This window comes from Erithacus rubecula (genome assembly GCF_903797595.1).
Source record: "Erithacus rubecula genome assembly, chromosome: 17".
In the NCBI taxonomy this organism is placed as follows: domain Eukaryota; kingdom Metazoa; phylum Chordata; class Aves; order Passeriformes; family Muscicapidae; genus Erithacus; species Erithacus rubecula.
The window spans coordinates 4,664,533-4,688,712 of record NC_136669.1 but is presented as its reverse complement, the minus strand read 5'-3'; the positions used below and the strand labels follow the sequence as shown (position 1 = coordinate 4,688,712).

General features: G+C 56.3%; 1 protein-coding gene across 1 annotated transcript; it reads right to left on the bottom strand.

Annotated features, from left to right (window-relative positions):
- Nucleotides 1–5,441: 5,441 nt before the first annotated feature.
- On the bottom strand, nucleotides 5,442–16,497 carry LFNG (LFNG O-fucosylpeptide 3-beta-N-acetylglucosaminyltransferase). The gene is made up of 8 exons (XM_079320578.1): nucleotides 16,046–16,497; nucleotides 9,225–9,273; nucleotides 8,311–8,410; nucleotides 8,026–8,179; nucleotides 7,850–7,935; nucleotides 7,412–7,577; nucleotides 7,106–7,191; nucleotides 5,442–7,021 (listed from the first exon to the last, which is right to left on the bottom strand). The coding sequence occupies exons 1-8, from the start codon at nucleotides 16,439–16,441 to the stop codon at nucleotides 6,955–6,957; spliced, it is 1,104 nt and encodes a 367-aa protein (XP_079176704.1). The 5' UTR covers nucleotides 16,442–16,497; the 3' UTR covers nucleotides 5,442–6,954.
- Between the last annotated feature and the right edge of the window lie 7,683 nt (nucleotides 16,498–24,180).

The window sequence follows — 24,180 nt, the reverse complement described above, 5'->3', positions numbered from 1 at the left end:
CCTGCTTATTGATCTGTGTTTTCTCCCCAAGGGGATGTGGGGCTGTGCAGGGATGTGCTTGTACTTGGGGCACAAGATGCTGGAGCAGCCATGGGGCACATCACCTGGGAGATGTTCTCCTGTGCCTGCTATGTTTTAACCCCTTGAGCCCCCTCTGCTGCTTTGATTATCCCCATTGGAGCAGCAATAAACACAAATTATTCGTTTCAACCAACACAAGTACAAGAAGTGTGGAAAAACAGCCTGGGATGGAGGCCCAGCAGCTCAGCCCTGTGCAGGCATTGCTTTTTAGAGAAGATGAAACTCAGCATGGCTCACCTTGCTCAGTGCTGCCCCAGGGCTTTCTTTTCAGTTCTGTTTGTGCAGTTCTCTGATCACAGGCCCACCACCACATCACTATCACATAGTGAACTGAAACCTTTCCCTTCCTCCAATTTTCCTGATCTGTTTTCTGCCAGGTCCTGCCAAAGGAGGCATTGGGCTCCTGCCCCCATCCTGTGCTATTCCTGCCCTGACCTCAGCCCTTCCCTTCCTAGGTGTGGGAATAAGCAATAATTCAACTCTGTCTTTGTAATGCTATGTATTTTTTAAATGCTGTGAGTATGGCTGAAACCACACCTATGCTCTCAAGTCCTTCCCACGAGTCCAGTTCAGAACCACAGAGGGCTCCTTGTGACTTACCCTCATGGCTGTGAATCTCAACAGACACCAGTTTTCCTCTCTTCACTAATAATTGACAGATGTGTCTCTCCCCAATTTTTTTATTCCTGTCTAAAGGAGGAACCCACATTTTCCATCTTCATCCCTGACCTGAGATGATTAAACCTGCTCTTTAAAGCTCTAAAAAAGGCTTGAAGCAGTCAAAAGAATCTCATGGCGTGAAGAAAAATAAAGCCTAGGTCAGAGTCATCAGTGTAAATATTTTACCAGGTTTATGGACTCTACCAGGGATGGGAACATGCAAAGGCCACCTTCCTGCTGACCTCTCCCAGTGTTCTCCAGGAGAACAGCTTTGCTCCCCTCTGCACTGCTCCCAGTCCCAGTGAGAGCAGGGCAGAGCTCTCCACTGAGCCGTTCAGGGCTTGGAGAAAACCGAGGGAAGGGTGAAGTATGCGTTTGAATAAACCTCGCCTTCAGATCAGCCCTCAGTAGTGGTCCCTTAGATCTCAGTGCTGGAGATAAGGCAGGGAGGGGTGCCCCGGGGAGATGCTTTAAAGCTGTTTGCGCTGTGCTCTGCTGAGCTGTGCTAACACGAGCGGTGCCTCCGGGGCTCCCGTGGGTCGGCGGATGGAAAACCAGCAGGCAGAGCTGGTGGCTGTGGAACACGGGTACTGACTGATTGTCCCCATCTGCTGTCACCTCCTGGGGTGGGAAATGCCCAAATTATGGGTCATGTTTTCTGCTGAGCGTGGCGCTGTGCAGGCAGCACCTGCTGCTGATGCTAGAGCCGGCTCTGCCCTGCTCCTTCCATCGGGTGCGTTTAAGAGCTGGGTTTGTGGTTCTTTGGGAGGGTCCCGTGGAGTTTTGTCCTCTCCATGTGTCCAGGAAGGCAGCGGGCAGCTGAAATTGCAGCTCATCTTCTCTAATCGCTCCTGAAGCCCCCTCATGCTGAGGAATGACCCCATATCTCCAACCCACTCCGTGGTGCCTTCAGGAGGTCGTGTCCTCTCCTTGCACAGAGCTGAGTGTCCGCTGGCTCATCCCCTGGAAAGAAAACCCCATCAGGGAGGCTCCGATCGGTCTGACCACACGGGGATGCTGGAGCCCCGCGCTTGGCACTCGGGAGGGTTTGTGAGCAGAGGAATGCTCCATCCAGGGCTCTCCTCAGCCCGTGTCTCCAGCCCAGCCTGCACCAGCTTGCTTTGTCCCGGCACTCCAGCATCTCCCGGCTCTTTGGGAGTGGCCAGGCAGGGACGCAGGGTGGCCTGGCTGTGGTGAAGCAGTGTGGTGACACTGCTGTACCTTCGTGCTGCTGCGTGGCCGAGAGGGGATGTGGTGGCAGGAGCTGAGGACTTTTCCTCCTGCAGCTCCATTCCTGCTGGGACTGTTTGTCTCGGCTCCGCAGGCGAAGAAAGCTTTGCCTGGACCAGGCGATGTTTCTCACCATTACCGCAGCAAAAAATCCCTGCTCAGGGATTTTTTAATCCCTCGCAGTCCGTGGAGGGAAGTGGGAGGAAGCACAGCTCCCTGCTCACTGCGAGGTGCTGCAGATGCTGCTGCTTCTCCCACCCGTTTCCTCTTCCCACCAGCAAACCTCACGGAACCTGGCGCTTGCACCCCATCAATCACCCGGCCACTCACGGTCTGTTCCAAACACATCAGCTCTGGGGCCTGTGCATGGGCTGCTCATCAGGGAGCCAAAACGGCCCCTGCTCCCTAAAGGCTTTCTGACTCAACTGCCCACCCTAAAAACAGGGGGCTCACCAGGCTGGTGAGGACATGGCTGGAGCATCACCCAGCGCTGGCACTGCTGTGCTGTGTCCTTTTTCCCTGTCCTCAGGGTGGACAAGCACAAACCCAGCTCTGTTTCCCTGGTGAAAGCACCGTGGTTTGGTGGGGGCTGGAGGGGGACACATGCACTGAGGAGGTGGAAAGAGGGGCTGGGAGTGGGACTGTTCTGTGATGCTGCAGCTTCGCAGATCTCATCTGGCAGCGCCGTGGGAAGTGTTTCCAGATGCTTTTAAGATGCTCAATTTATCTCCTCCTCCACTCTTGGCTTGCCAAATGGCTACAGCAGCAGAACTGGCCCCATTGGGCAGCTGAGTCAGAACAGAAACAGCATTTGCTGGGAGCTCTGGGGCAAGGGGGATTGGTTTTGATAGATTCAAGGCTGGTCTTAAAAGTCAGGAAGGGAAAAATAAACTTTGTAGGGCTTTGAGGTTATTTATTTTAACCACCTGCATGTTATGCAGGGGTGGGAAACAGTAGAAGGGTGAAAAAAATAAAGGGGCAGTGTTTGAGAGCTGCTGTGCACATCCCAGTGCTGAGTCTTGGCCATCCTACAGCCATCACTCTCTGCTGCAGAACTTTGCAGCCCCTCACTCCAAGGCAGACAGGGCTGGTGGTGGATTAAGTCAGCTCCAGCTGCACAGAGGTGGTGGGATGTAGATTATGCCCCCATGGGGGTCCCAACACTCTCCCACCCAGCACTGGGACAGGCGACTCCCAAAGCTGCAGCTGCATGCACCACTCAGGCCCTAGGATTCGGATCCTTTTATGTTCATTTCCCACAAATATTCCAGTTTTCTGGGCCAAAGCAGCTGGAAGTGGTTCTTGGAGCCAATTCACACAAGTTTTGTTGTCTCCCAACACTGCCCTCCCACCCCAAGCCTCAAGTGCCTCTCGCTGCTGTCAGTACCACGATGGGTGTTTGTCCCATCACCATGCACATTCCCTGCTGAAAGTCCCCACAGCCAGGCTGGGAACATGGTGACTCACATGGAGTCTGGGACTGCAAGTGTCCCAACTGCAAATTAAACAGAAAAAAAAAAAAAAAAAAAAAAAAAAAAAAAAAAAAAAAAAAGGAGGTGGGATACACCAAAAAGGACTAAATCACTGTGTTACACTCTGCCCTCGATGTTGCAACCACCCAGGGATGGGGAAAGCCTTTGGCCAGGCACAGTGCTGGAGCATCCCTTGGGCACAGTGCTGTCAACAGCAGAGGTCCCTCCACAGTGCCAGTGTCCCCAGCAAGCCAGGCTGTCCCCACCCCATCCCCACACACCAGACTCTCCAAAAGGTACAGCTGCCTTATCAGCTGCCTGGAGCAGGCGAGAGTAAACAGGACGTCCCACAGCAGCGCCGGGGTGCAGATGAAAGCAGCCTGGCCTGTGCACTCTGCCAAGTATGCGAGAGCAGCAGGCTTTGCTTTTGTTTTCCTTTTGTTTATTAATGCTTGTATTTATTTACTTTTCAGCCCACGAGTAGTAAGGAGGAGGAGAGGCTGGGAGCCTGGTGGGAGACAAACTGGAAGGCTGGTGAACTGCCTGCCCCCACTCCTGAAGACTCAGAGGGATATTTTATTTTATTTTATTTTATTTTATTTTATTTTATTTTATTTTATTTTATTTTATTTTATATCTTATTACTTTGTTTTAAAATTTGTATTTATTTTACTGGAGGTTGCACCATGCCCAGCATCCCCCCAGCCTTTACCCCTGCCAGGAGCTCCTTGCAGCAGCATCCCAACCCCAAGCCACAGCCCCTGGCTGCCCAGTGCCTCTACAGGCACTCATCCCACACCTCCCCTTGCTGTCTGGGGTGCAGGGGAGGGTCAGGCTCGGTGAGGGTGACAGCACTGCTGCTGGGAAGTGCCCACGCTGCCGAAACCGCAGCCTGTGAGCAATAGGAAAACTGCTGGGGGAGCAGACAGGGCTCAGTGTCACAGCTTCCTGTGCCTGACACAGGTCCCTTCGTTGACCCTGCACCAGGGGAGGGCTGTGGGGCACCAGATCCTGCACCCAGCTCACCCTCCCTGTCCTGGACAGCTGGGGGAAGGCAGCACTGCTGTCCATCCATCCATCCATCCATCCATCCATCCATCCATCCATCCATCCATCCATCCATCCATCCATCCATCCATCCATCCATCCCTGCCTCCCTTCCTCCCGGGCTCAGGGCATTGCTGCTGCTCTGAGGTGACACACTCAGGCACAGCCCCAGCTCACCAAGGGCTGCAGAGGTTGGGGGACTTTTGATTTTTGTGGCTGGCTGAAGGGTGAGCTGGCCCTGGGAGGAGGGGTGGCTGCTTCAGCACACACCGACTTCCTGCCAGGCTGTATTTTTAGCAGGGCCAACCCTTGATAACCCAGAGATTCAAGCGAAACTGTGAAGTAAGTGTGCCTCGAAAAGAAAAAAAAGGGTGCTGGCTCTGGAGGAAGGGGGGAGGAGGGGATGGCACAGGTGGGAGCTGGTACCAGTGGCACAAACAGGACTGGTTTGGGGAATGGGGGTGGGTGGGGGGCAGATCTTAGGCTATGGCCACAGCCCATGAAAGATGGGGCTTGTTTCTGGCAGGTGGATGCTCAGTGCTGGCTGAAACTGTGGTGGAGAGGAGAGGGGAGGGCTGGGAGGGAAGGGGCTCCTCCCCCGCAGCCCCCAAGCTTCCCACGCACACGCCTGGCCGCCGGCTGTTAACAACACCCTGCTAACAACCGGCTCTCACCTCATCCCCACCGCCTCCCTCCCACCCCTGAGCCTGGGAAAAACCAGCCCTGAGGTGCCAAACCCCTCCCGAGCCTTTTGGGAAGGGGAAGGAGGAGAGGACCCTCACACCCTGGGATGCAAATGGCCAGCAGGATCCCAGTACCCGTGGGAAAAAAAGGGATGGAGGCACAGCCCCTCCTCAGGGCATCCCTGAGAGGTGAGAACATCTGCGGGGGATCAAGGGGTGTTGGGAGCAGCACGCCCATAAAGAGACGCCGGAGCCAGGACCAGGTGACTGTGGTCAGCAAAAAAGCCGCTTTATTGGTGACTGCTCCCACGGGAACCCCGTGGCAGCAATCGGGTTCAGGTCCCTGAGAACACACTGTCCATGCTGGTTCCCCTTCCCACACCTATTGCTTTAACACATCCTAGTTACAAAAAGCACAGAGTGATGTTCCAGATACTGGAACATATAAATTAAGTGATAGTTACAAGACATCGCAATTTTTTTTTTTTTTTTCTTAAACAGATTATCAAAGGTCGGGGATTTTTCTTTTTCTGATCCACAGAAAATGTATAAAAAGCATTTTAAACTCTACATATTTCTCAATGTGGTTTTTTTTTTTCCTTAAAAAAAAGGCACAGTAAAAAAAATACTGGCTCAATAACATATTTACAACACACCCATTATGGGCTATTTTCACTCAGCTTCAAGTTGGAAATGTTCAGCTCTGGCTTGGCCCAGCTGGTGTTGGCAGGCAGGGAAGCTCTCAGAGGATGCAGGGTCCCTCTCCCTCTCTGGATAAACCTCTCTCCATCAGGGAGAGCACGGTGGGAGGGTTGGGAGATGCTGCCTGTGGCAGGTGCCTCCTGGGCAGCACCCAGAGCCAGGGCAAGGCTGGAGGATGCTCTGCCCACAGGGGACGGTCACACAGCCCCGGGCAGAGGTGTTCCTGGGCAGAGCTGCTGGGCTGCCTGAGCTGGAGGGAGACCCTGGACAAACACGGTGCCCACCCCACTGTGGCAGCTCTGGAAAAGCCCTCCCCCCACACCCATATTCATAGAAAGTCTTTACAGCAGTCTATAAATGGTTCACCCACCGATGCTGCCCGCAACACTTCACCCACATGGGGAGAGCTCTGGGAAATGGAGTTAACACCAACACCAGCTCTGTCCCCACTGCCTCCCTCCAGTGAGGCTGTCGAGCACCCAGCAGCTTTGCAGGACTCTGGAGCAACCATTGCCATAGCCATAGGCTTCCCCTGCCCACCTCTGCCTGCTAAGCCAGGGAGCAGAACTCCCAGGGACTCCTCATCCAAACTGGGAGCCAGAGCTTTGCTGCTGAGATTTTGGGACTGGAAGACAGGATGGGGTGGGTGAGGGGTTACGGTAGGGGGCTGGGGGGTAGATGCAAAGAAGAGAAGAACACACCAAAAAAAACTTAACATTTGAAAGAAACAAAAAAAAAAAAAAAAAAAAAAGAAGGAGAAGCAAGCCTGGGGTGGGGCAGGGCCCCGCGCTGCGGCCGCTCCCCACGCATGGCGTGGGGCCGCCAGCCGCGGGGTGCCCAGTGGTTAAGTGCTCAGTTCCCGTCCCTCTCCACCATCCCAGGCAGGGCCGGGCTCAGGGGGCCGCACAGCAGCCTTCAGTACACACACACTGTGCAATACCACAGCAACGACGTCCGTCCGTCCGTCCGTCCGTCCGCCCGGCGGCGGCGGGGCCGGACCGACACACCCGCACGCAGGTCCCGCACGCCCGTCGGATACCGGGGAGACTCGGGACGAGGCTGGAGGGCACCTGCACCTCCTAGTAAACCATGTTGGTGGGGCACCACGGCGTGTCGGGGTACAGCAGGCAGTGCACGGAGCGGAACCTGCGGGGAGAGCGGCAGAGCTGAGCACGGGGCGCTGGCGGCCCCGCCGCAGCCCGGAGTGGGGGGACAGGGACCCCATCTCACCTGGATGGGTCCTCCTCGACAGAGAAGGCTCCCTTCATGTGGATGGAGTTGCGCTTGTTCTCGAACATGCCATAGCTCAGTGTCACCTGGGGGGTAAGCACAGAGGGGTGAAGTGGCCGACGTGGCCATAGGGATCCAGCAGAGGAAAGGGGAGCTGCAAATTTCACCCCATTTCCCAAAGCCTTCAGTGACATTGCACCATCCCACAGAGATGGGCTGATGGCCTTTCCCCCTCTGCTGTTTCGGTCACGTGTCAATCAATATCTTAGCTGTGATGCCCAATTTTTAGGTGACAACTTGGGGTACCTGTTTGTGGATCTCCGACTTGGGCACCTGGTGGAGGTTCTCCAGGTGGGAGTGGAAGAGGTTGCTGCGGATGAGCTTCACGCCCAGCACGGACTCGATGATGTAGCCGATGGTGCAGTCATCAGGCAGGCGGATCTTCTCTGCAGTGCTCATGAAGTGACCCCCACTGCGGGGAGACAGAGAGGGGCTGCAGAGGAGCAGAGCCCAGGGGATGTGGCCACCCTGCAGCATTCTGGGGTTGGCCAGTGGGTGCCCAGCTCTGATTAGTTTGGGGGGACTGAAGCCCTTCCCAGCTTGTTTCCAAGCTCCCTGCAGACACCCCCAGAAAGGCAAAGAGAGAAAGGTTGTGGGACAGGATCCAGCACCCATCCCCAAAAATGTCACCTCTCTGTGCCCTGGGGACCATGAGGAGTCCCCATGGGAAAGCAATGCTCTTACCTGGCCCAAGGGCTCATCTTCAGTGCCAGCCCCCGGCTGATACAGAACCCTGCTCCACCTGTGGCAAACCAGAAATGCACAGGATGCTGCAAGAGAGGGGAACCAAGGCAGTGAGACAACAGCTCCTTCTCCACCCAGCCCAAATTAAACCAGCTCCAAACTCTGCCCACACTCACCATCTTGTTCTCACTGATCCTCTCTGTAGCCTGGATGGGCCGGTCCAGGCTGGGCTTCCCAATGTAGATGTCCTGTGTGTGGGGGTAGCTGGAGAGCAGCTTCACCAGCATCCGCACGTTCACGTAGTTGTCATCGTCCACGTGGCAGAACCACCTGCAGTGACAGCAGTGTCACACCCAGCCAGGGCTCTCCCCAGTGCCCACACTGAGATACAGCCCCAAAAACACAGATGGTCTCTGTTTGCACCATCCTGCCCCCCTTCAGCCATCCTGGGCACTGCTTACTTTCTGCCAGACTCGATGAACTTGTCGTACTCCACGGCCATCTTGCAGGACAGGGCCTGGCGGCTGTGGGCAGCTGAGCAGTTGGTGTTGATGACATTTCCTGCAGGGAAAAAAGAGGGCTCAAAACCCAGCACTGGTGTACCCCACACCTCCCCACACACTCAAACAGTGACATTTCACCACCCATGTCCTGGGTGTGCCAGGGGGATGGAAACTCATGGATGATCCTGATGCTCAGTGACCCAAATGCTATGCTGTTTTGGGCAAATGATGAATTTTGGGGGGATGTCTTTTGTGGCCATGTGAGAGAAGGGAAGGGATGAATAAGGAATGTGGATGCACCATAGATCAACCCTATCCATGTTTTAAACATGATGCCACCCCACATCACCTTGCCCAGAGTGCACCAGCCACCCTGGGGGTGAAGGGGTGTCAGTGAGCCCTGAGCTTCTCCAGGACATGGTAGCAAAAAAGTCCTGCCCTATTTTGCTTGCCCAGTTCAAAGGCAATCACTTCCCAGCCTGAAAAGGAGTAATTTGCATGGGGAGAATAGACCCCAGCCTGGAAAATGCTCCCATGAAACCCTGTCCATGTTGCCATCAATCCCAGCTCACCCCAGGGACAAAGTGATGCAAAGGAACCCCACCCTGTTACTGTGATCCCCAGCAGCATCATGCAGGGGATGGGCTGGGCTGACTTGGAAGTAAACCTGACCCCAGATGGGGCTCCTGGGCAGAGGGTGCTTTAAGCATTATCACTGAAACAAATTGTATTATTCTCTAGCCAGGTTCCCGTGGCGAGGGTGTTTTCAGAGTTTCCAGGACAGGCCCCAAGCCAACCATGGTCCACAGGTGGGAGTTTTTTAGAGGACCTGGCTGGTCACACACACAAAGGGACAAGAGCCACAGACTCACGTGCTTGCTTCTTCAGCTCCTCATCCTCCCCGTCAGTGAAGATGAAGGTCTGAAAGACAAGACGAGGCACCTCTGAGGACCGAGGGGCTGAGACTGTGTGGCTCTGGGTATGACACAGCCCCCCTGGGCAGCACCTGGGATCAGCTCCTCCAGGTGGTGATTTCATCCCACTTGTTAAAGCTCAAGTGGCACTGGAGAGTGTTCCCACAGCACACACCCAGCTGCAGAGCAGACGGGAAGGGAGCAAACCCCAGCCCCCGCAGGGGCATCCCCATCCTCTTGCCTTTTGCATGGGGCAGCAGCTGGCAGGGAGATTTTGGGGGCCGCAGGGGCTGTCCCCAGCACGAGAGGAGGAGGGGGCACGGAGGGGAGCAGGTGCAGAGGGCGGCCTGATCTGAGCAGGGATTTCAGGCTGGAGCCGGCGCGTGGCCGGGACGCAGAGCAGGTGTGTTTGCCCATGGCGCCGGCGCCCAGCCGCGTCCCCACCTGTGTCAACAGCACGTGGCTGTCCTTGGCCACTTGCACAACCCCTCCATGACTCCTCTCTGCTCCTGTGTCCTACCCAGGGGGCTGAGGCGGTGCCAGTGAGTGCCACTTGCCAGCCCCCAGGAGGAGATGGTCCCCACTGCCCCATCCCAGCACAGTCCCACGGTGCCAGGCAGCACCCCACCTCCTCCCCCGGCCCTGAGCTGCCTGCCTGGCTGCACTCCTCTATTTACACAGCTAATTCCTGGCATATGTCACCCAGGGAGCAGGACTGGAGGGGCTGCTCCAGGCCTGGGATTTGGGGAAGGACGAGAAGCAGGAGGAGAGAGCAGGGGGTGGGAAAGGCATCGCCATCAATCAGCGGGCAGCAAACAAAGCTGGAGGAGAGAAACCACAACCAGCTGCCAAGCGCTATTAAAAACCAGACGTGCACAAAAGGGCAAAGGAAAAAAGACAAAAGGGCTGGGGGGGAAGGCAGGAGGCAGCAGAGGGGGGACGATGGAGCGCTGGGGATGATGAATTACAAGTGAGCTGGAAATTGGGTGCCACCCCTCAGCCGGCCCCGGGAACGCGCTGGGGTTTTGTGGCTTGTTTGAGGAGCTGGGTACAATAGTGGGGTTGACTTTACTCAGTGAGGAGAGTTAAGCGGGCAGCAGTCATTAGCATACAGCTGCACTGGTTAACCCAGCCCTGTTTGCTCAGGTCCCCAGCCAGGGCTGGTGGGAAGAGCCCAGAACTGCAGTGAGCCTCAATGGGAAGGGACGGGGCTACAAGTGACCTTTGGGACTTGAAAAGGAGAAAAGAAAAAGTGGGGGGAAAAAAAAAATGATGGAGGAGGTGGGAAGGCAAGTTCTCACAAATGCACAGCCTGCCATGCAGCCTGGCTTGTGGGGAGGGACAGAGGTCAGGGAGGCTCTGAGCAAAGGGGATGGGAAGAGCTGGTGAGGAGGGGACAGCTGGGGGACAGGGACCCATCAGCTGCAGGGCCAGAGATGGCCGAGGTTGCTGTGTCTACATGGACACATCACTGCTGGGGTGGGACAAGTGCTGTGTGCACAGGACGGGGTGTCACCCCCAAAAACTCGGAGAACAGCTGCTGGGCCCCCTTTTCCCCACGTGCTCAGGGAGGGGTCAGGCAACTGCTTGGGGTACAAACTGAATGAGGGCAGCAGGACAGCATCCAAGGATGCCCGAGACAGCCCCATCTCACAGTGGGGTTGGCACCCTAGCCCAGGTTCCAGCCTCCCTGCAGGGGCCAGGGAACACACAGCCTGCACACAGGCGAGACAGAAAATGTTTGCTTGATTAGCTCAGAAGCGCCGTCCAGCAACTGCCTTCAGCTGCTCCAAAAATAACCCCACAACTAATCCTGCACTCAGCCTCTATAAATAGAGCACAGGGACAATTGTTTGTTACTCGCCTGCACTGAAATGTTTCATCCCACCGAGGCATCTCCTCTCAGCCTCTCCCCACACACACCCCTGTGATATTCCTGGTGCAGGTGGACCAGGTGGCACCTCAGGGACTGGGACAGGGGCACACAGCTGCAAGTCACCCCATGTGGGCACCTACTGGGGCCTCAGAGATTTCCTACATCCCTCCCACTCTCACCATGACATTCAATTAAAACTAAAACAATTAAAGGCTTAATTTTTAAAGCTAATTTTGTAATTAATTTGTGTTTCCAGAAGGGGAGATGCACCCTGCCTGCGTGGCCCTTCACTTGGCGCTGCAAGGGGAGAGGAGCAAAGGTAACAGCCAAGCCTGGGAGGGGACAGGCCAGGAAAGGATGACAAGTAAAAAACATGAATCCACCTTTGACATCTCCCATGTGGGATGGCAGACTTGAGGGCAGTGTCCAGTTTATAGTGGTGCAAGTGGACACTGCAGCCAGTATCCCTGGGCTGTCACCTATAAACCACAGAGCCAGAGAGCACTCCCAGCCTTACACCCACCTCTGTCCAGCTTGGTCCCTGTGCCAGCCTCAACACCGAGGGCTGCAAGGACCTCTTGGACCCCCCCGCGGTAACTTTTCCTGCAGGGTGCAAGAAAGGAAGGGCTCGCTGCCCTCCCCCCCCTTCAACCCCTGCAGGAAACCTCATTGTTCTCAGAACTGCAGCTTCAAGAAACACAGGATGCCAAATCCCTGCCGAACAATAGCTGCCAGCGCTGCTCGCAGCCCCGCACAATGCACGGCCCCGCGGCCGGGACTGAGCGGCACCCGGGATCCCGCGGCCAGCGCGGGGTCAGCCCCAGGAGCCAGGCAGCCGCCGCAGCCCCCACTGCCTCCTTTCGCCCTTGTGGAACCTTTTTTTTTTTTTTTTTGCCTCCCCTTCATTTCTCCTTTCAGGGTGACTCATTTCCCCTCCGCTGGTGGTGCTCATGGCTGGGTGCTGCACAAGGAGCCTCACCAGCCAGGGCCACCCTGAGGTCATGGTGGGTGCTCTGTGCTGCCTGGCCGAGTGGTTCTGTGATTTCCCAGGGTGACACACTCTCAGCATAGCCCATGCCTGCCACCATCCCAGCAGCACACCCACCAAAAGGGGAACCTCAGCCAGGCAGGCACCCCGTGACCCTGCAGAGCACAAACCCTGACCCTGTGCCACATCTCACTTCCCCATGCTGGGAGAGGATGGAGCACTCCAGAAACCCTTTTCACAGCCACTCCACTTGGGTGCAGAGGAAAGGAGGCAGTGAAGAAGTGCTGGCTGGGGGTCCTCAGTCTCCAGCTGGGCGAGGGGCTCTGGAGCAGGTCAGGATGCTGCCAGAGCTGCCCAGCTTTGTGCTCCCCACTGCAAATATTCTTCTTTTCCCTCCAGCCTCGAGGTTTAGGGGGGAAAATCCCCACCCCTCTTCAACAAGTGGGGAGCAGTGTGATGGCCATGTCCCAGCCATGGCAGCGTGCCACAATGGCAGCAGCCCCAATCCATGGCTTTCCCCAGGACCGGGGGCAGGTCTGTGCTGGCAGAGGATCCCAGGGCTGGGGCCTGCAGAGGCGGGGAAGGGGCTTGCAGGGCCGCGGGCCCTTCCTCCCGCTGCTCCTTCCAGCGAGAGGAAGAATCCTCCACTGTAATTTTAAATGCTATAATTTTTTAATAACCTCCTCGCAAACAATGAGCTCATTGTGTGGCGAGGGTCCCCCACCCTCCCGCCTGGTGCTCCACGCGCCGCTCACCGGCTCCAGGGCTTTTATGGGCAAGGACAGCAGCATCGTTTGGGACCGGCAATTAAGGGGCCCCCACCCCTTAAACCCACACAGGCTTCCCCTGGGGACGGCAGGGAGGGACCCTCACACACGGTCCGAGCTCAGAGCGCTCAGCAGGCCCTGGCACACGGCCCGGGGCTGGGGGAGGCTGCGGAGCCGCTTCGGGATGAGCGGTCCCTGCTCCGGTGGGAGCGCGAGTGAGGCTCGCATGCCAGCACACTGCAGCGTGTGGGTGGGGACCCTGGCCAAGGTGCTAGAGAAATTTGGGAGCCGCCATCAGAGGAGCGTGCTCTCTGGAAGGCAAACGCGCTGCCTTTGCCCCGAGAGCAGGAATTTTTCAAAGGCTGCAATTACCGCCTCGCCGAGCGGGAGCAGCCAGCGGATCCCACGCTGCCGGGACGGCGGCCCGGGCTGGAGCCTCGCGGGCTGCGAGGCGTGTGCCGAGCTGCCTGCATGCCTTGGGGTGCCCCAGGGACACCCAGCCGCCTCCAGGGGAGCCCCAGGGGCAGCAGAGGTGTCCTTGGCAGCTCTGCAGCCGCAAATCACCCGACTCGGCAAGATTTGGACTTGCTCCTGTCCAGGATTTCTGTTTAATGGCCATTATCCTCCCCCCTCTCTTTTCTTTCAAGTACAAAGTTTCTTCAGCCCAGCATCCTATGGATACGGACACAGCTGGAAACTCTCCCCAAATAAAGGAGGGGAAAAGCCATAACTCTCCTCCAAAATCAGCTTGTCTGGCCTGGATTGTGCAACCCAAAGAGGAGATTTAGAAGAGAATAGGGATGTGCTCTCCCTGTGCAGAGAAGCAGGAAGGAGAAGGGGGTGCCCTTTGCAGTGTCTTGGAGGTGACAGAGGGCAGGAAACAGGGACTATTGTGGGCAGAACAAAGAACAGCCAAGGAAGGACACAATGGCTGTTCCCCCTATCTGCCAGGGTCCAGGCAGGAGCTACCTGCTGGATTTAACCCCTTCAAGCCAGTGTCTGCATCACTCCTGTGTGGCTAATGAACAGCCAGAGGCAGGCTGGGGGTTGAGAGAGAGGAGATCAGGAGAAAGAGAGGCAGCATCAGGCGAGGGAGATTGTCAGCCCTGGGCAGGAGCTTCCCCACGCTGGTGAGGCAGCTCACACGCCTGAGCACCGTTAGTGAAACCAGAGAGAGGATGAGCAGAGACAGGCCTGACTCAGACCAAGAGAGACGTTCGAGCAAAGGCAATGCCCCGTTGCCACCAAATCACCCTCCCGGGATGGAAACCAGGGGCCAGGCAAGGAAGAGATGCAGGAACTGCAGGGAAGCAAGAGAGAGGAGTCCCATAGCACCAACCCCACACTCCGCAGGCAAAAATCCCCAAGCTGATGCTAAGTTTGGGGAAGCCCTGGGTGCCTCAGAGCTTCCCAGAGTGGCTGGGTCATTGTGGAAGGAGTGGAGCCGATCACCTCCAGCAGTGCGGGTTCATCCCCTCTGCCTCACATCCCCACAGCCCTGCTTTGCTCCGCAGGAGCCGGTGCTGCCTCCAGCTCTCTCGGCAGCTCCTTGTCCTCAAGTGCTGTACAAGAGCCGTCACTCAGCGGCTTGGCTTGTCAGGCAGGCACCTCTGCGTGCTGCGGCCCCCCTGGCTTCATGGCCCTCATCTCTAGGCAACCTGACCTGGACACGGCCGGCTCCGGCTCCCTCGTTCCCATGGAAAGTGCCACACAAGAGGCTGCGAAGCCTTTTCTCTGCGCCAGGAGAAAAGGGGCTTTGTTAGCTTGCCCAGGGGGACAGCGTGAGAGCCGAGCCTTGGGGCTCTGGGAATCCAAACGGACAAACGAAGCACAACAACAAAAAAAAAAAAAAACTAGAAGAAAGCGGAGCTCACAAGAGGGAGGAGAAAAAAAAAGAGCAGCCATTCCCAGGATCATCTGTAGGTGCTCAAAGAGCGTTTCACTCCACCAGCACTCACCACCCCCTCGCAGTGACAGCAGAGCACAAAAGAGGTTTCCATTAAATAACTGGACCAAGGAGAAGTGGCAGATCCACTGCCAAGCCCAGGAAACCCGAGCAAAAAAACCAAACCAAAGCAAAAAACCCAAAAAAACCCAACACTATTCACAGGGAAAATAAGTAGCAAGATAATTCTTGGGGTGCAGTGCAGGAGCCAAGACCCGACAGGGTCCCCCAGACTTGGGTGAGGAGGGCAGGGGCAGGTCGATCCTTCACCCATGGCCACCACCCTCAGCCACTCCAGATTTCCAAGCAAGAAACTGAGTTCCATGCCAGGAGGAAACACGTGAAGACAGTAGGAAGAAAAGGTTAGGACCAGACATAACTTACTTTCGGGAAGCTGTCTAAGGGTAGAAAAAGTGTCTTAAGAGCAAATGGCAAAGCACATTTCCTAAGGAAACAGCTTTTTTGTTTCCTCTTTTTTTTTTTTTTTTTTTTTTTTTCCTTTTGAATTTTGCTTCAGTACTTGAAGGACAGAGTAAGGGACTGCCAGGACTCTGGGCAGGACATCAGTAAGGTCAGAAACCAGACTCGCTGGAATTGCCCCGGTGTGGATGAGCGGGTGCAGACCCACAAGAGCTCCCAGTCACTCCAGTCCTGCCCAGTCCCTTGCAAGGAAATAGAGCTTCAGCATGAAGTGCTGTCCCGGCACTCTCCCAGCCCTGGGCTGATAAACTGGGTGTCATTTGAGCAGCACAACTGCAGGGTCCTGAGCCGGACTGTGGCACCCACGGGCTGGGCTGCACTTCTACACCGTGCCTCAGTTTCACCATCGGAAAGCTCAGACCAGCTCTGCAATGGGAGGTGCTCAGCGGAAAGGACCCCAGAGCAGAGTTTGGCGAGGATTCTGAGTGCGTGGAGCCAAGGTCGGGCTCTCTCCATCACTCATCCTGCAACGTTGCATTTCACCCTCCCGAAAGCACAGGCTGCAGAACAGCCCAGCCAGCCTCGGAATACCACCCGGCTCAGCCGTACGGGGGAAAAGGGACGGGGAGGTGGTATTTGCTGGGTCACGGCAGAACCCAGATCCCACAGAACGAAGGGCCAGGACCGCGGCGGAGAAGTGCGGGCTCCAGCCCGTCCCGAGCGGCTCCATCCCGGCCAGCGGTGGGGACCAGCCCCGTCTGCATCCCTGTCCCCATCCCTTACCATGTCGCGGTTGCGGGAGATCCAGGTGTCGAGCAGCAGCTCTAGCCGCGCCTTGTGAAACTTCTTGGTGGTTTTGACGGCGATGAAGACATCGCGGGGGGAGATGTCCTCGGCCGGCGGCCGCGGGGGGCTCGGCGGGGCCGGGGGCAGCTCCCGCCGCGCTCGGCTCAGCCGCCCGAAGTAATCGGCGAAGCTGCGGAGCCCGGGCGGCCCCTGCGCCGCCGGGGGGGCCACGGCCGCCGCCGCCCCCAGGCTCTGCAGCGCCCGCTGCGCCCCGCCGGCCTCCCCCCGGGCCAGCCCCGGCCTCCCCGGCGGCTCCACCATGAGCACCAGCAGGCAGGTGAACATGGAGCCCACGAGGGACAGGAGCAGCTTCCTCCCGCAGCTCTTCAGCATCCTTCCTTCCCTCCGCTCCTCGCCTCTCCGCGCCGCCGCCACCGCCGGCCCCCGCCGCGCCGCCGCCTTTAAAGCGCGCCCGCCCCGCCCGGGGAGGGACAGAGCCGGGGCCGCCCCACGCGGGGCGTGGGCACCGCCCGGCCCTGCCCGCGGACCGCCCGCGGCCCTCCGGCCCCCGCGCCCTCCCCGCCAGCCCCTACACGCGTCCCGGCTCCGCCGCGCCCGGCCCCGGGCTCTGCCCCGCGCATCTCTGTGCCCGCGGCCGGGAGCGCACGGCTGGGTGCGGGCAGGGTGCCGGCGCTGCCTCCTCCTCCTCCCTCTCCCTTGATACCCGGGGATGGGGACACTCTGGTCCCCTGTAGCCCCCGGCACGCTGGGAGCATCGTTCGCTGCTCTGTCTGTTCCCCGTCCTGACCTGTCGTTTCCCAAAGCTCTCCACCGAGATGTTCTCACAGCCCTGTCCAAGCGGTTTACAGAAAGCTGACCAGCCTGACCAAATTCTGGGCATTGTCCCATCAGTCCCCTCTGAGGCAAAGCATCATTGAAAACAAACACACCAACCCCCCAAAACCACAGCACTCCTCTCACTTCCACCAAGCTCCATTCTGGTGGGTAAATCTGGGGACAGAGAGCCAGGAGTGTTTGTTCTCATCCCTTCTTCAGGGAGATCTGGAGAGGCTTCCAGACTTGACCAACCTCATCCCGGGCACAGCACTGTGCTTAGAAGCTGATGGAGAGTTCAAAAGTGATGGGATATCTGAAAATAAACGTTACATACGTACCAAACAGCCCCCTCTCCCCACCCCCAGTGATCATTTATCATGATAAAAATCACTAGTTAAATGAGACACTATTTTTCCAGCCAGATAGTGGGAGAAGTGGTGGCTAAAAGAGAAAACTGGGTTGAAATCTAGTCCTGGATGTGCCACCAACTTGATATTTTCCTGGTGCCAAATTCCTGGGCCTCTTTCCCCCCTTATCCTCAGTCTCTGCAAGCAGGGAGCTCTTGGGGTTTTCTTTCCCAGGGAGTGTGCTGCTACAGGGAGGCGGATTTGGGTTTGGGCCTGGGCTGCAATGTAATGCCATAATCAGAGGCTGCTGCATTTTTGGGCAGGGACCTTATCCAACTTGCATTTTTCCTGCTGTCACGTGCTCCATTCATCTCTGGCACTGGATAAACAATACCATAATACCAGGCAGGATGAAGCAGAGAAACTGCTTCCTCAGGCAAGCCCCAGCATTTGCCTCCTCTTGATTTCAGGCTATGCATTCTCCTGGTCAGCACCTGAACCATGATCCCAGGCTAGAAATGCTCAGGGAGGCTTGGGGTTTGGTGTTGCAGGGCATTGCCCACATCTGGAGACAGACCTGGGTTGCCAAAGTAGCCTCCCATAATAAAAGAAAAAAAAAAGGCAGCTAGACCATACAAACACAGGAACCGAATCCCACACTCCCCACTTCCCGCTATTGCTGCCCAGCCTTCCAGTCTCAATTAGTTTGTTTTTTTTTTTTTTTCGGGCGCCCTTTGTGTCCAACCCGATGGCACAGCAACCGCGGCTCGAGAGGCAGCTGAAAAGCCCGAGCAGCAAAACCCTGAATGAAGAAAGAGCCCCTTTCTGCAGGAGCCAAAAGGAGAGGAAAGACACTTTTCCCCCGACCAGCTGCTCTGCCACTCCCGCAGCCTCGGCGCTGGCTGGGGACACGCGCTGTGGCCAGATGTTGGGGTCCCAGGCGGGACAAGTGACAATGCGGGCTCTGTGTGAGCCGGGCTCCGTGTGCGCCGGCCCCCAGAGATGCAGGGGCTCGAGGAGCCGCTGTGCTGCCACCACCGCCGGCACCAAGGGCTGTCCCGGCCTCCCAGCACCGCCGGCAATGCAGCCCGGGTCCGCCGCTCGCCCAGCCCGGGTCCGCCGCTCGCCCAGCCCGGGTCCGCCGCTCGCCCAGCCCGGCTGCCCAGGGCCCGCGGCGAGGGGAAGCTGTTCTTCCAGCAGCATTGTCCTGCCAGAACAAGGCTCCCACGGGATTGTCCAGCCGCTGGCCGCATCCCTACAGACTTCCTCTCCAGGCGCCTCTCCTCCTGGCTCGGGCCTCACCTGCCACGTGGATGGCGGCAGCGAGGCACTGCCTCCCCCGGGGAGTCACCCTGCTCACCCCGCAGTGGGCACAGGGTGGTACCTGAGGGACAGAGAGCAGGACGTGGGCATGGGGAGGATGTGCCAGGAACGTCTGGAACCTGGTTCACTGGAATTCCAATAATTTTTTGCTTGCAAAAAGCCTAACAGGGGTGACTCCAGGACCAGACAAATTCGGGTGCCCCACGAATACAAGGGGGAGGGGAGATGGGTTATGTCACAGCTACTCTGCAGAAGGGATGCCAAGGCTGGACCGGGAGGAGCATCTCACTCCTTCTCCCAAAAAGTATCCCATTTTGGACAGTCCATAACTCCCCCTACTGAGATGAGAGGTGATGCTCGCTATGATTGCTGGGTGCTTGACTCCACAAGGGTGATTCCAAGACACAACATTCTTCTCAACCCCCCCAAATCTCAAGAGTATGCTCACTCCCACTTCAGATTAATTTCACTGAAACTCCAGACTAACTTTCCACTGCAGATAGCTGGATTGAGCCCCGCACCAAACCCAGGGCTGGGGCTGCACGTGGGGCAGAATCTCCCTTTCAACCACACCACGGTATTAGGTCGGTTTAAATTGGTTTAAACTCTCCGCATCGCCCCTGCTCGCAGCCTGACCCCGGCACTCAATAGGTGGTCCCTAAGAGGCTCCCAGGTTCTCAGGGCTGCTAAAAATGGTTAATAAATCCCCAGTAATAAAGTGTTCGGGTCATCCGAGAGAAATGCCGCGCTCGAGCTGCAAAGCTGCATTGTCTGCCCGCAGCGATTTACGCGCTCCGTCGGACAGGGGTTAAAAGCTCTGTCAGGCGCCGACTTCGCCGCTCTCGTATTGTCGGGGGTATTTAACGGGGTTCGGCCCCGACGTGCGGCCACTGCTCCAACCGTGCAGCTCGGGTTTGGGAGGGAGATGTCGGAGGAGGGCGGCCCAGGAGCTGGATTCTGCCCGTGGTCTGCCTCTCACCCCCTGCTTTTTCTTTCTGGGATTTTCTGAGAGCACAAAAGAGACTTTGCATCAATTACTGGTAGGAAAACGGCAGCGCCCCGCGGCAGAACTCTGCGCTCCCGTTCCGGGCTTGGTTAACTTCCCATTGTCTGATAGGCTCCGCTATTCAGGGCCGGGGCAAGGGCTCCGCTTTTTCCTCTATCGCGGCTTTTTAAACCACCTTTGGAACAGAAAACCTTCCTGCTCTTGTAGTAGAGGGTCTGGCAGTGCCTCTGAAGGGTGGAGTCAGCATCCCCCTACCCAGCGCGCAAATCTCTTACAATGAGTGCCTATGATGCATCTCCGATGCTGAACTGTCCCCATGTCCCCATCCCCGATGTGCTCCAGCGCTGGCACCACCGGGTCCTGCTGCAAGCCCCCTCTACCCACCGTGGCCTCAGACCCTACATCGCTTTTCCCCTGCACCTCTGCGGACTGCAGGCGGGGCGGGAGGACACGATTCGATCCGTACGGGGCACTGTGAGATCCCACGGGGCCGGGGGCTATACAAATGCAAAGCGTCATTATTTTCCCGGGGCTGAAGCAGAGGCCTGAGAAAGGTTGAGTGAGAGAGGCAGCGAGCAGGGAACAGCGGGGGATTTAGCTCCTGAAAAGGAGCCAGGGAGAAAAGCTGGCGAGGAGTTTCATTGTGCGCTGGGCAGAGGGGGTCACGAGCAAGTTAAACTGGTTAATGTATTGGAGCAGCTTCCTCTGAGCTGCTGGGAGCAAGCAAAGCCCTGCAACAAAAGGCCGAGGGAGCATTCTTGCGGAGAAAGTGGGCTCTCTTTAAAAGGATTTGATTTCTTTTCTGTCAGTTGAATGGAATTTGGTGGTGACTCCTCCAGGTCTAAGAATTTGGGGCTTTGGCGATGGTGGTAGCGGGAAGGGACGGTCCCTGTCTCCCCCTCCCAACCCGTGCATTTTTCTCCATCTCCAGGCTGGCTGCCTCCAGATTACAGCTCCCGGTGCCGCGGGGGGAGAGGAGCTGGGGGAGCACCAGCGGCCCCAGAGATGCTCTGATCCTGAAAGAAAGCGAGGGGCACGGGGCCGTCCCTGCCCAGCCTGGTTTCTCATGCTCCCTATTCAGCCCAGGGGAGGGCAGATAGAGGTGGGGAGAGGGGAGACTGGTGGGGTGTCCTGTTGATTTAAAGCCTCTCCCAGCTCTTCACGGTATGGTTGATCTCAGGGGAGTTTTGGCAGTGTAAGGTGTGCAAGGGGAGCTTTCCACTCCTTCCTTTAGGGCATGGAATTTTGATGTTAAAACCATGGAGTGAAAGTTTAAAAAAAACATTAATTAGCAAAATCAACTGAATGCAACCCCTCTGTGAGGACTATCCTCACAGACCTGGCTTTGTCACCCCCCAAATCCCTGGGGTGGTGGGCAGGAGCACTTCCTCTTCATGGGTGCAGCTGCTGGGGGGTCACACAGCCAGGGATGCTGGGCTGGATGCAGCAGCCTCTGGCTGCAAGTGCCTCATTTGGTGCTGATCCTGAGAGCAAAGCAGGGAGATTTAGAGTTGCCTTAGGTTGGAGATTTGCTGTTACACACTGCTTAGACTAACTGGCAGTGTGAGTTTGGGGTGCAAAAAGACAATAATTAAATTAGCAGTGACTGTGACTGGTAATATCACTTCATGATATTATTATAGAGCCAGAGCCTTCAGCAGGTCAGGCAGCTGGACAGACAGACAGAGATTAGTGAGGCAGCAGCTTTCCACTGGCTGAGCTCAGCTTACCATGCCTCAGTTTCCCAAGAGGTGACATTGGCAGAGACCTTGTGGTCCCTGTCCCCTGGGCTGGTGCCTGTTTGGGAGATTTCCTTGTGGGATGTGCATGGAGTCTGTGTGTGTCCATCTGTACAGGCAGAGCAGGAGCACAACAAGCTGAGATCACAGTTTGTTTTAGATGATGGCCAGCCTGTCCCAAGCTCCTTCCAGAGGTGTGGTCAGCAGAGTTTGCAGCTCCTGGCCTTTAATTTTTGGCCTCTCATGCTATGTGGCCACAAATTTTCTCATGTTCCTGCTGTGAGCTGTCCCACTCCGCATTCCCACTCTGAAAAGGAGCCAGAAGCTGATGTCAGGGGAAGTGTTTGATGATTACCCCAAGGAGAAGGCAGGAATCAAATCTCATACTGGGCTGGACTGGATGGACAGGCCCAGCAAACCCCATGTCCAGCCTCCAGCAACAGAAGAACTGTCATATATAGTATTATCTTTTTTTTTTGTTTGTTTGTTTTGTATATGTATAAGGAACAGCAACTGAAGGTAAGCTGCTCCCAAAGCCCATCCCAGCCAAACCCTGCACTGTGCTCCCCTCCAGACCTGCACCTGCCTTAATAATTCTTTGAATCTCAGGGTTTTGCCCACATCTGATGCAGTGGCTGGTCCCATTCCATGATAGGACACTGGCCACTCTTTTCCTGGCCACAGCTACCTACAAAACCTCCAAACCTCCTGGGGAAAGAGAGCCAGGCAGAAGGATCAAGGATGCATTTGAACTCCCTGCTCAGACCTGAGCATCTCAGGGCCTGCAGCTGGCCCTGGAGCAGTGGTAGGTCCCACAGCCTGCTGTGCACACCCTCTGCATCCGACCCACATCAGATATGTGTGTCACTTGAAATGCTCCTCCAAAGGCTGTTTCAAAATGGTGATGGCTTCTCTCTGAGCCCCCACAGCTTCTTGGCTTCTTCCTTGCCCTTGGGGTGTCCCGATTTAGTTGTTGAGGGGTTTTTCAAAGGTAGAAGAATGAGTCAATATTCACCCACCACTTCCCCCAGCTTGCCTTGGCTCTTCCAAAAGTCCACCCCTTCCAATTTCCCCACTGCACCCCTGGGAAATTTGTTTGCTCCCTTCCCATCGCCGCTGCAAAAGGGATTAAAAGCAACAGTTCATTTTTCATGTGATGCGAGTTTAAATAGGAATTTCGCTGCTCTGGCTTTGCCTGGTTTCCGGGAGCCAAAGCTGAGAGGGGATGGAATTAGCGCTGTGCAAGGCAGGGAGGAGGAGGAGGGAGGTGGGAGCTGAAAGGGGGGGAAGGCGGGGGGACGTGCGGGGGTGAAGATGGGATTAAAACATCCCATTAGAATTTCTGTTTTTGGAAAGCTCACAAAAATGTTGACATGTAGCATGACTAACATAGTGCAAATGTCAGCCCGGCTCTGCGAACGGGGGCCCTCGCTCCCCTCCCAACACGCTGGCCCCCTTTTAAGGCAAAAATATACAATGAGCAGCACAATGGCCGAATTCCAGAGAGCCGCGCTAATTGTTCCTCGCTCACGTAGGGCTAATTGCTTTGCTGAAACCATTCGTGCCTGGCCTGGATCCCACGTGTTTTTACCATTTAATTAGGACAGAAAAGCTGGGGCCAGGAAATTGGATGAGATAAAGAGTGGCAGAGATGGAGGATAGGTCTGGTGCCCTAACCTGGAGAGGAGAGGTGCTGTGTGTGCTTGGGTTGGGGAACAGATCCTGCTCCACACCAGCCTCCAGCGGGATCAAAGCTGTGCAGGCTCTGGGGATGGGACTGGAAGGCTGTGACAGCTCTTGAGGATGGTGAGGCCAACTGTGAGACAGAGAAATGCTGCCAGCCACGAACATCTGCAAGAAACACCTTCATCCAGCTGCTCAGGGACTGCTCTGACACAAAACACGTGCACAGCTCTTCACCTGCTGCTATGATTAGAGAGTCTGTCCATTCTCAGACCATGTGCAAAGCATGGTCAGACTCAGGGAGGGAAACAATAGATGGGCAGGAAATGCCTTTTGAGAGCTGCTTATTGTCTTCCACCTTCTGGGGGAACTAGAAGTTTAACTACAGTCTTCCTCTTTCAGGTATTCCTGTAAAGCTTTGTCCTCCTCCGAGGATGCTCCTGGACCACAGCATCATCTGGCACTGGGCTCCATTGTGCTCAGGAATTGTGCTCAGGAATGTGCATGTGTTTTTCCCCTTGAATAGCTCCTCTGAGACTGCAGCGACCCAGAAATGCTGCAGTGCCCCAGAGCCTCCCCTCTGGGAGAGAAGGGTTTGTTAGAGGTGCCACTGTCTCCCCAAGGCACAGCACAGCAGCTCTGCTGCCTCTCGTGCTGCAGGTCATGTCAACCTGCCTGCTGTAAACAGGGCTGGGTGCACAGAGCTCAATATTAACTCTCCCCATTCTCCCCAACACCTTACAGAGCTCTGCCTGCTCTACAGCATCCTCTGGGGAGCCTTCATCCAGGCCGTGGAGTTTTCTAGGCACGGAAAGCCATTTAATACATATGATCTGGCTCTGAAGTACAGCACCCTCCAGGCTGGACCCTGATGGAGCTGATCTGTAACTTCTGGAGGTGTCCCAATTCCCTGTGAATACAAACATCTGGGGGTTCCTCCACTGTCCATCTACACATCTTCCTCTGGTGACAGCATCCAGCAAGAAGCCACCAGCCTTCCTTGCTCCCCAGCCTGTGCCACCCCTTATCCCCTGCAGGAGCTCCTAGAGTCACTGCAATGCAATTTGCACTTGGCAAGTTTAATTGCTCTGTGGCCTCTGTCACAGATCAGCTCTTGGCCTTATAAATAGTATTATGAGCAGTACCCTGGTGGGTCTGGGCACTCAGAACTTTCATTTCAGGTCAGTGTGAAGAGAT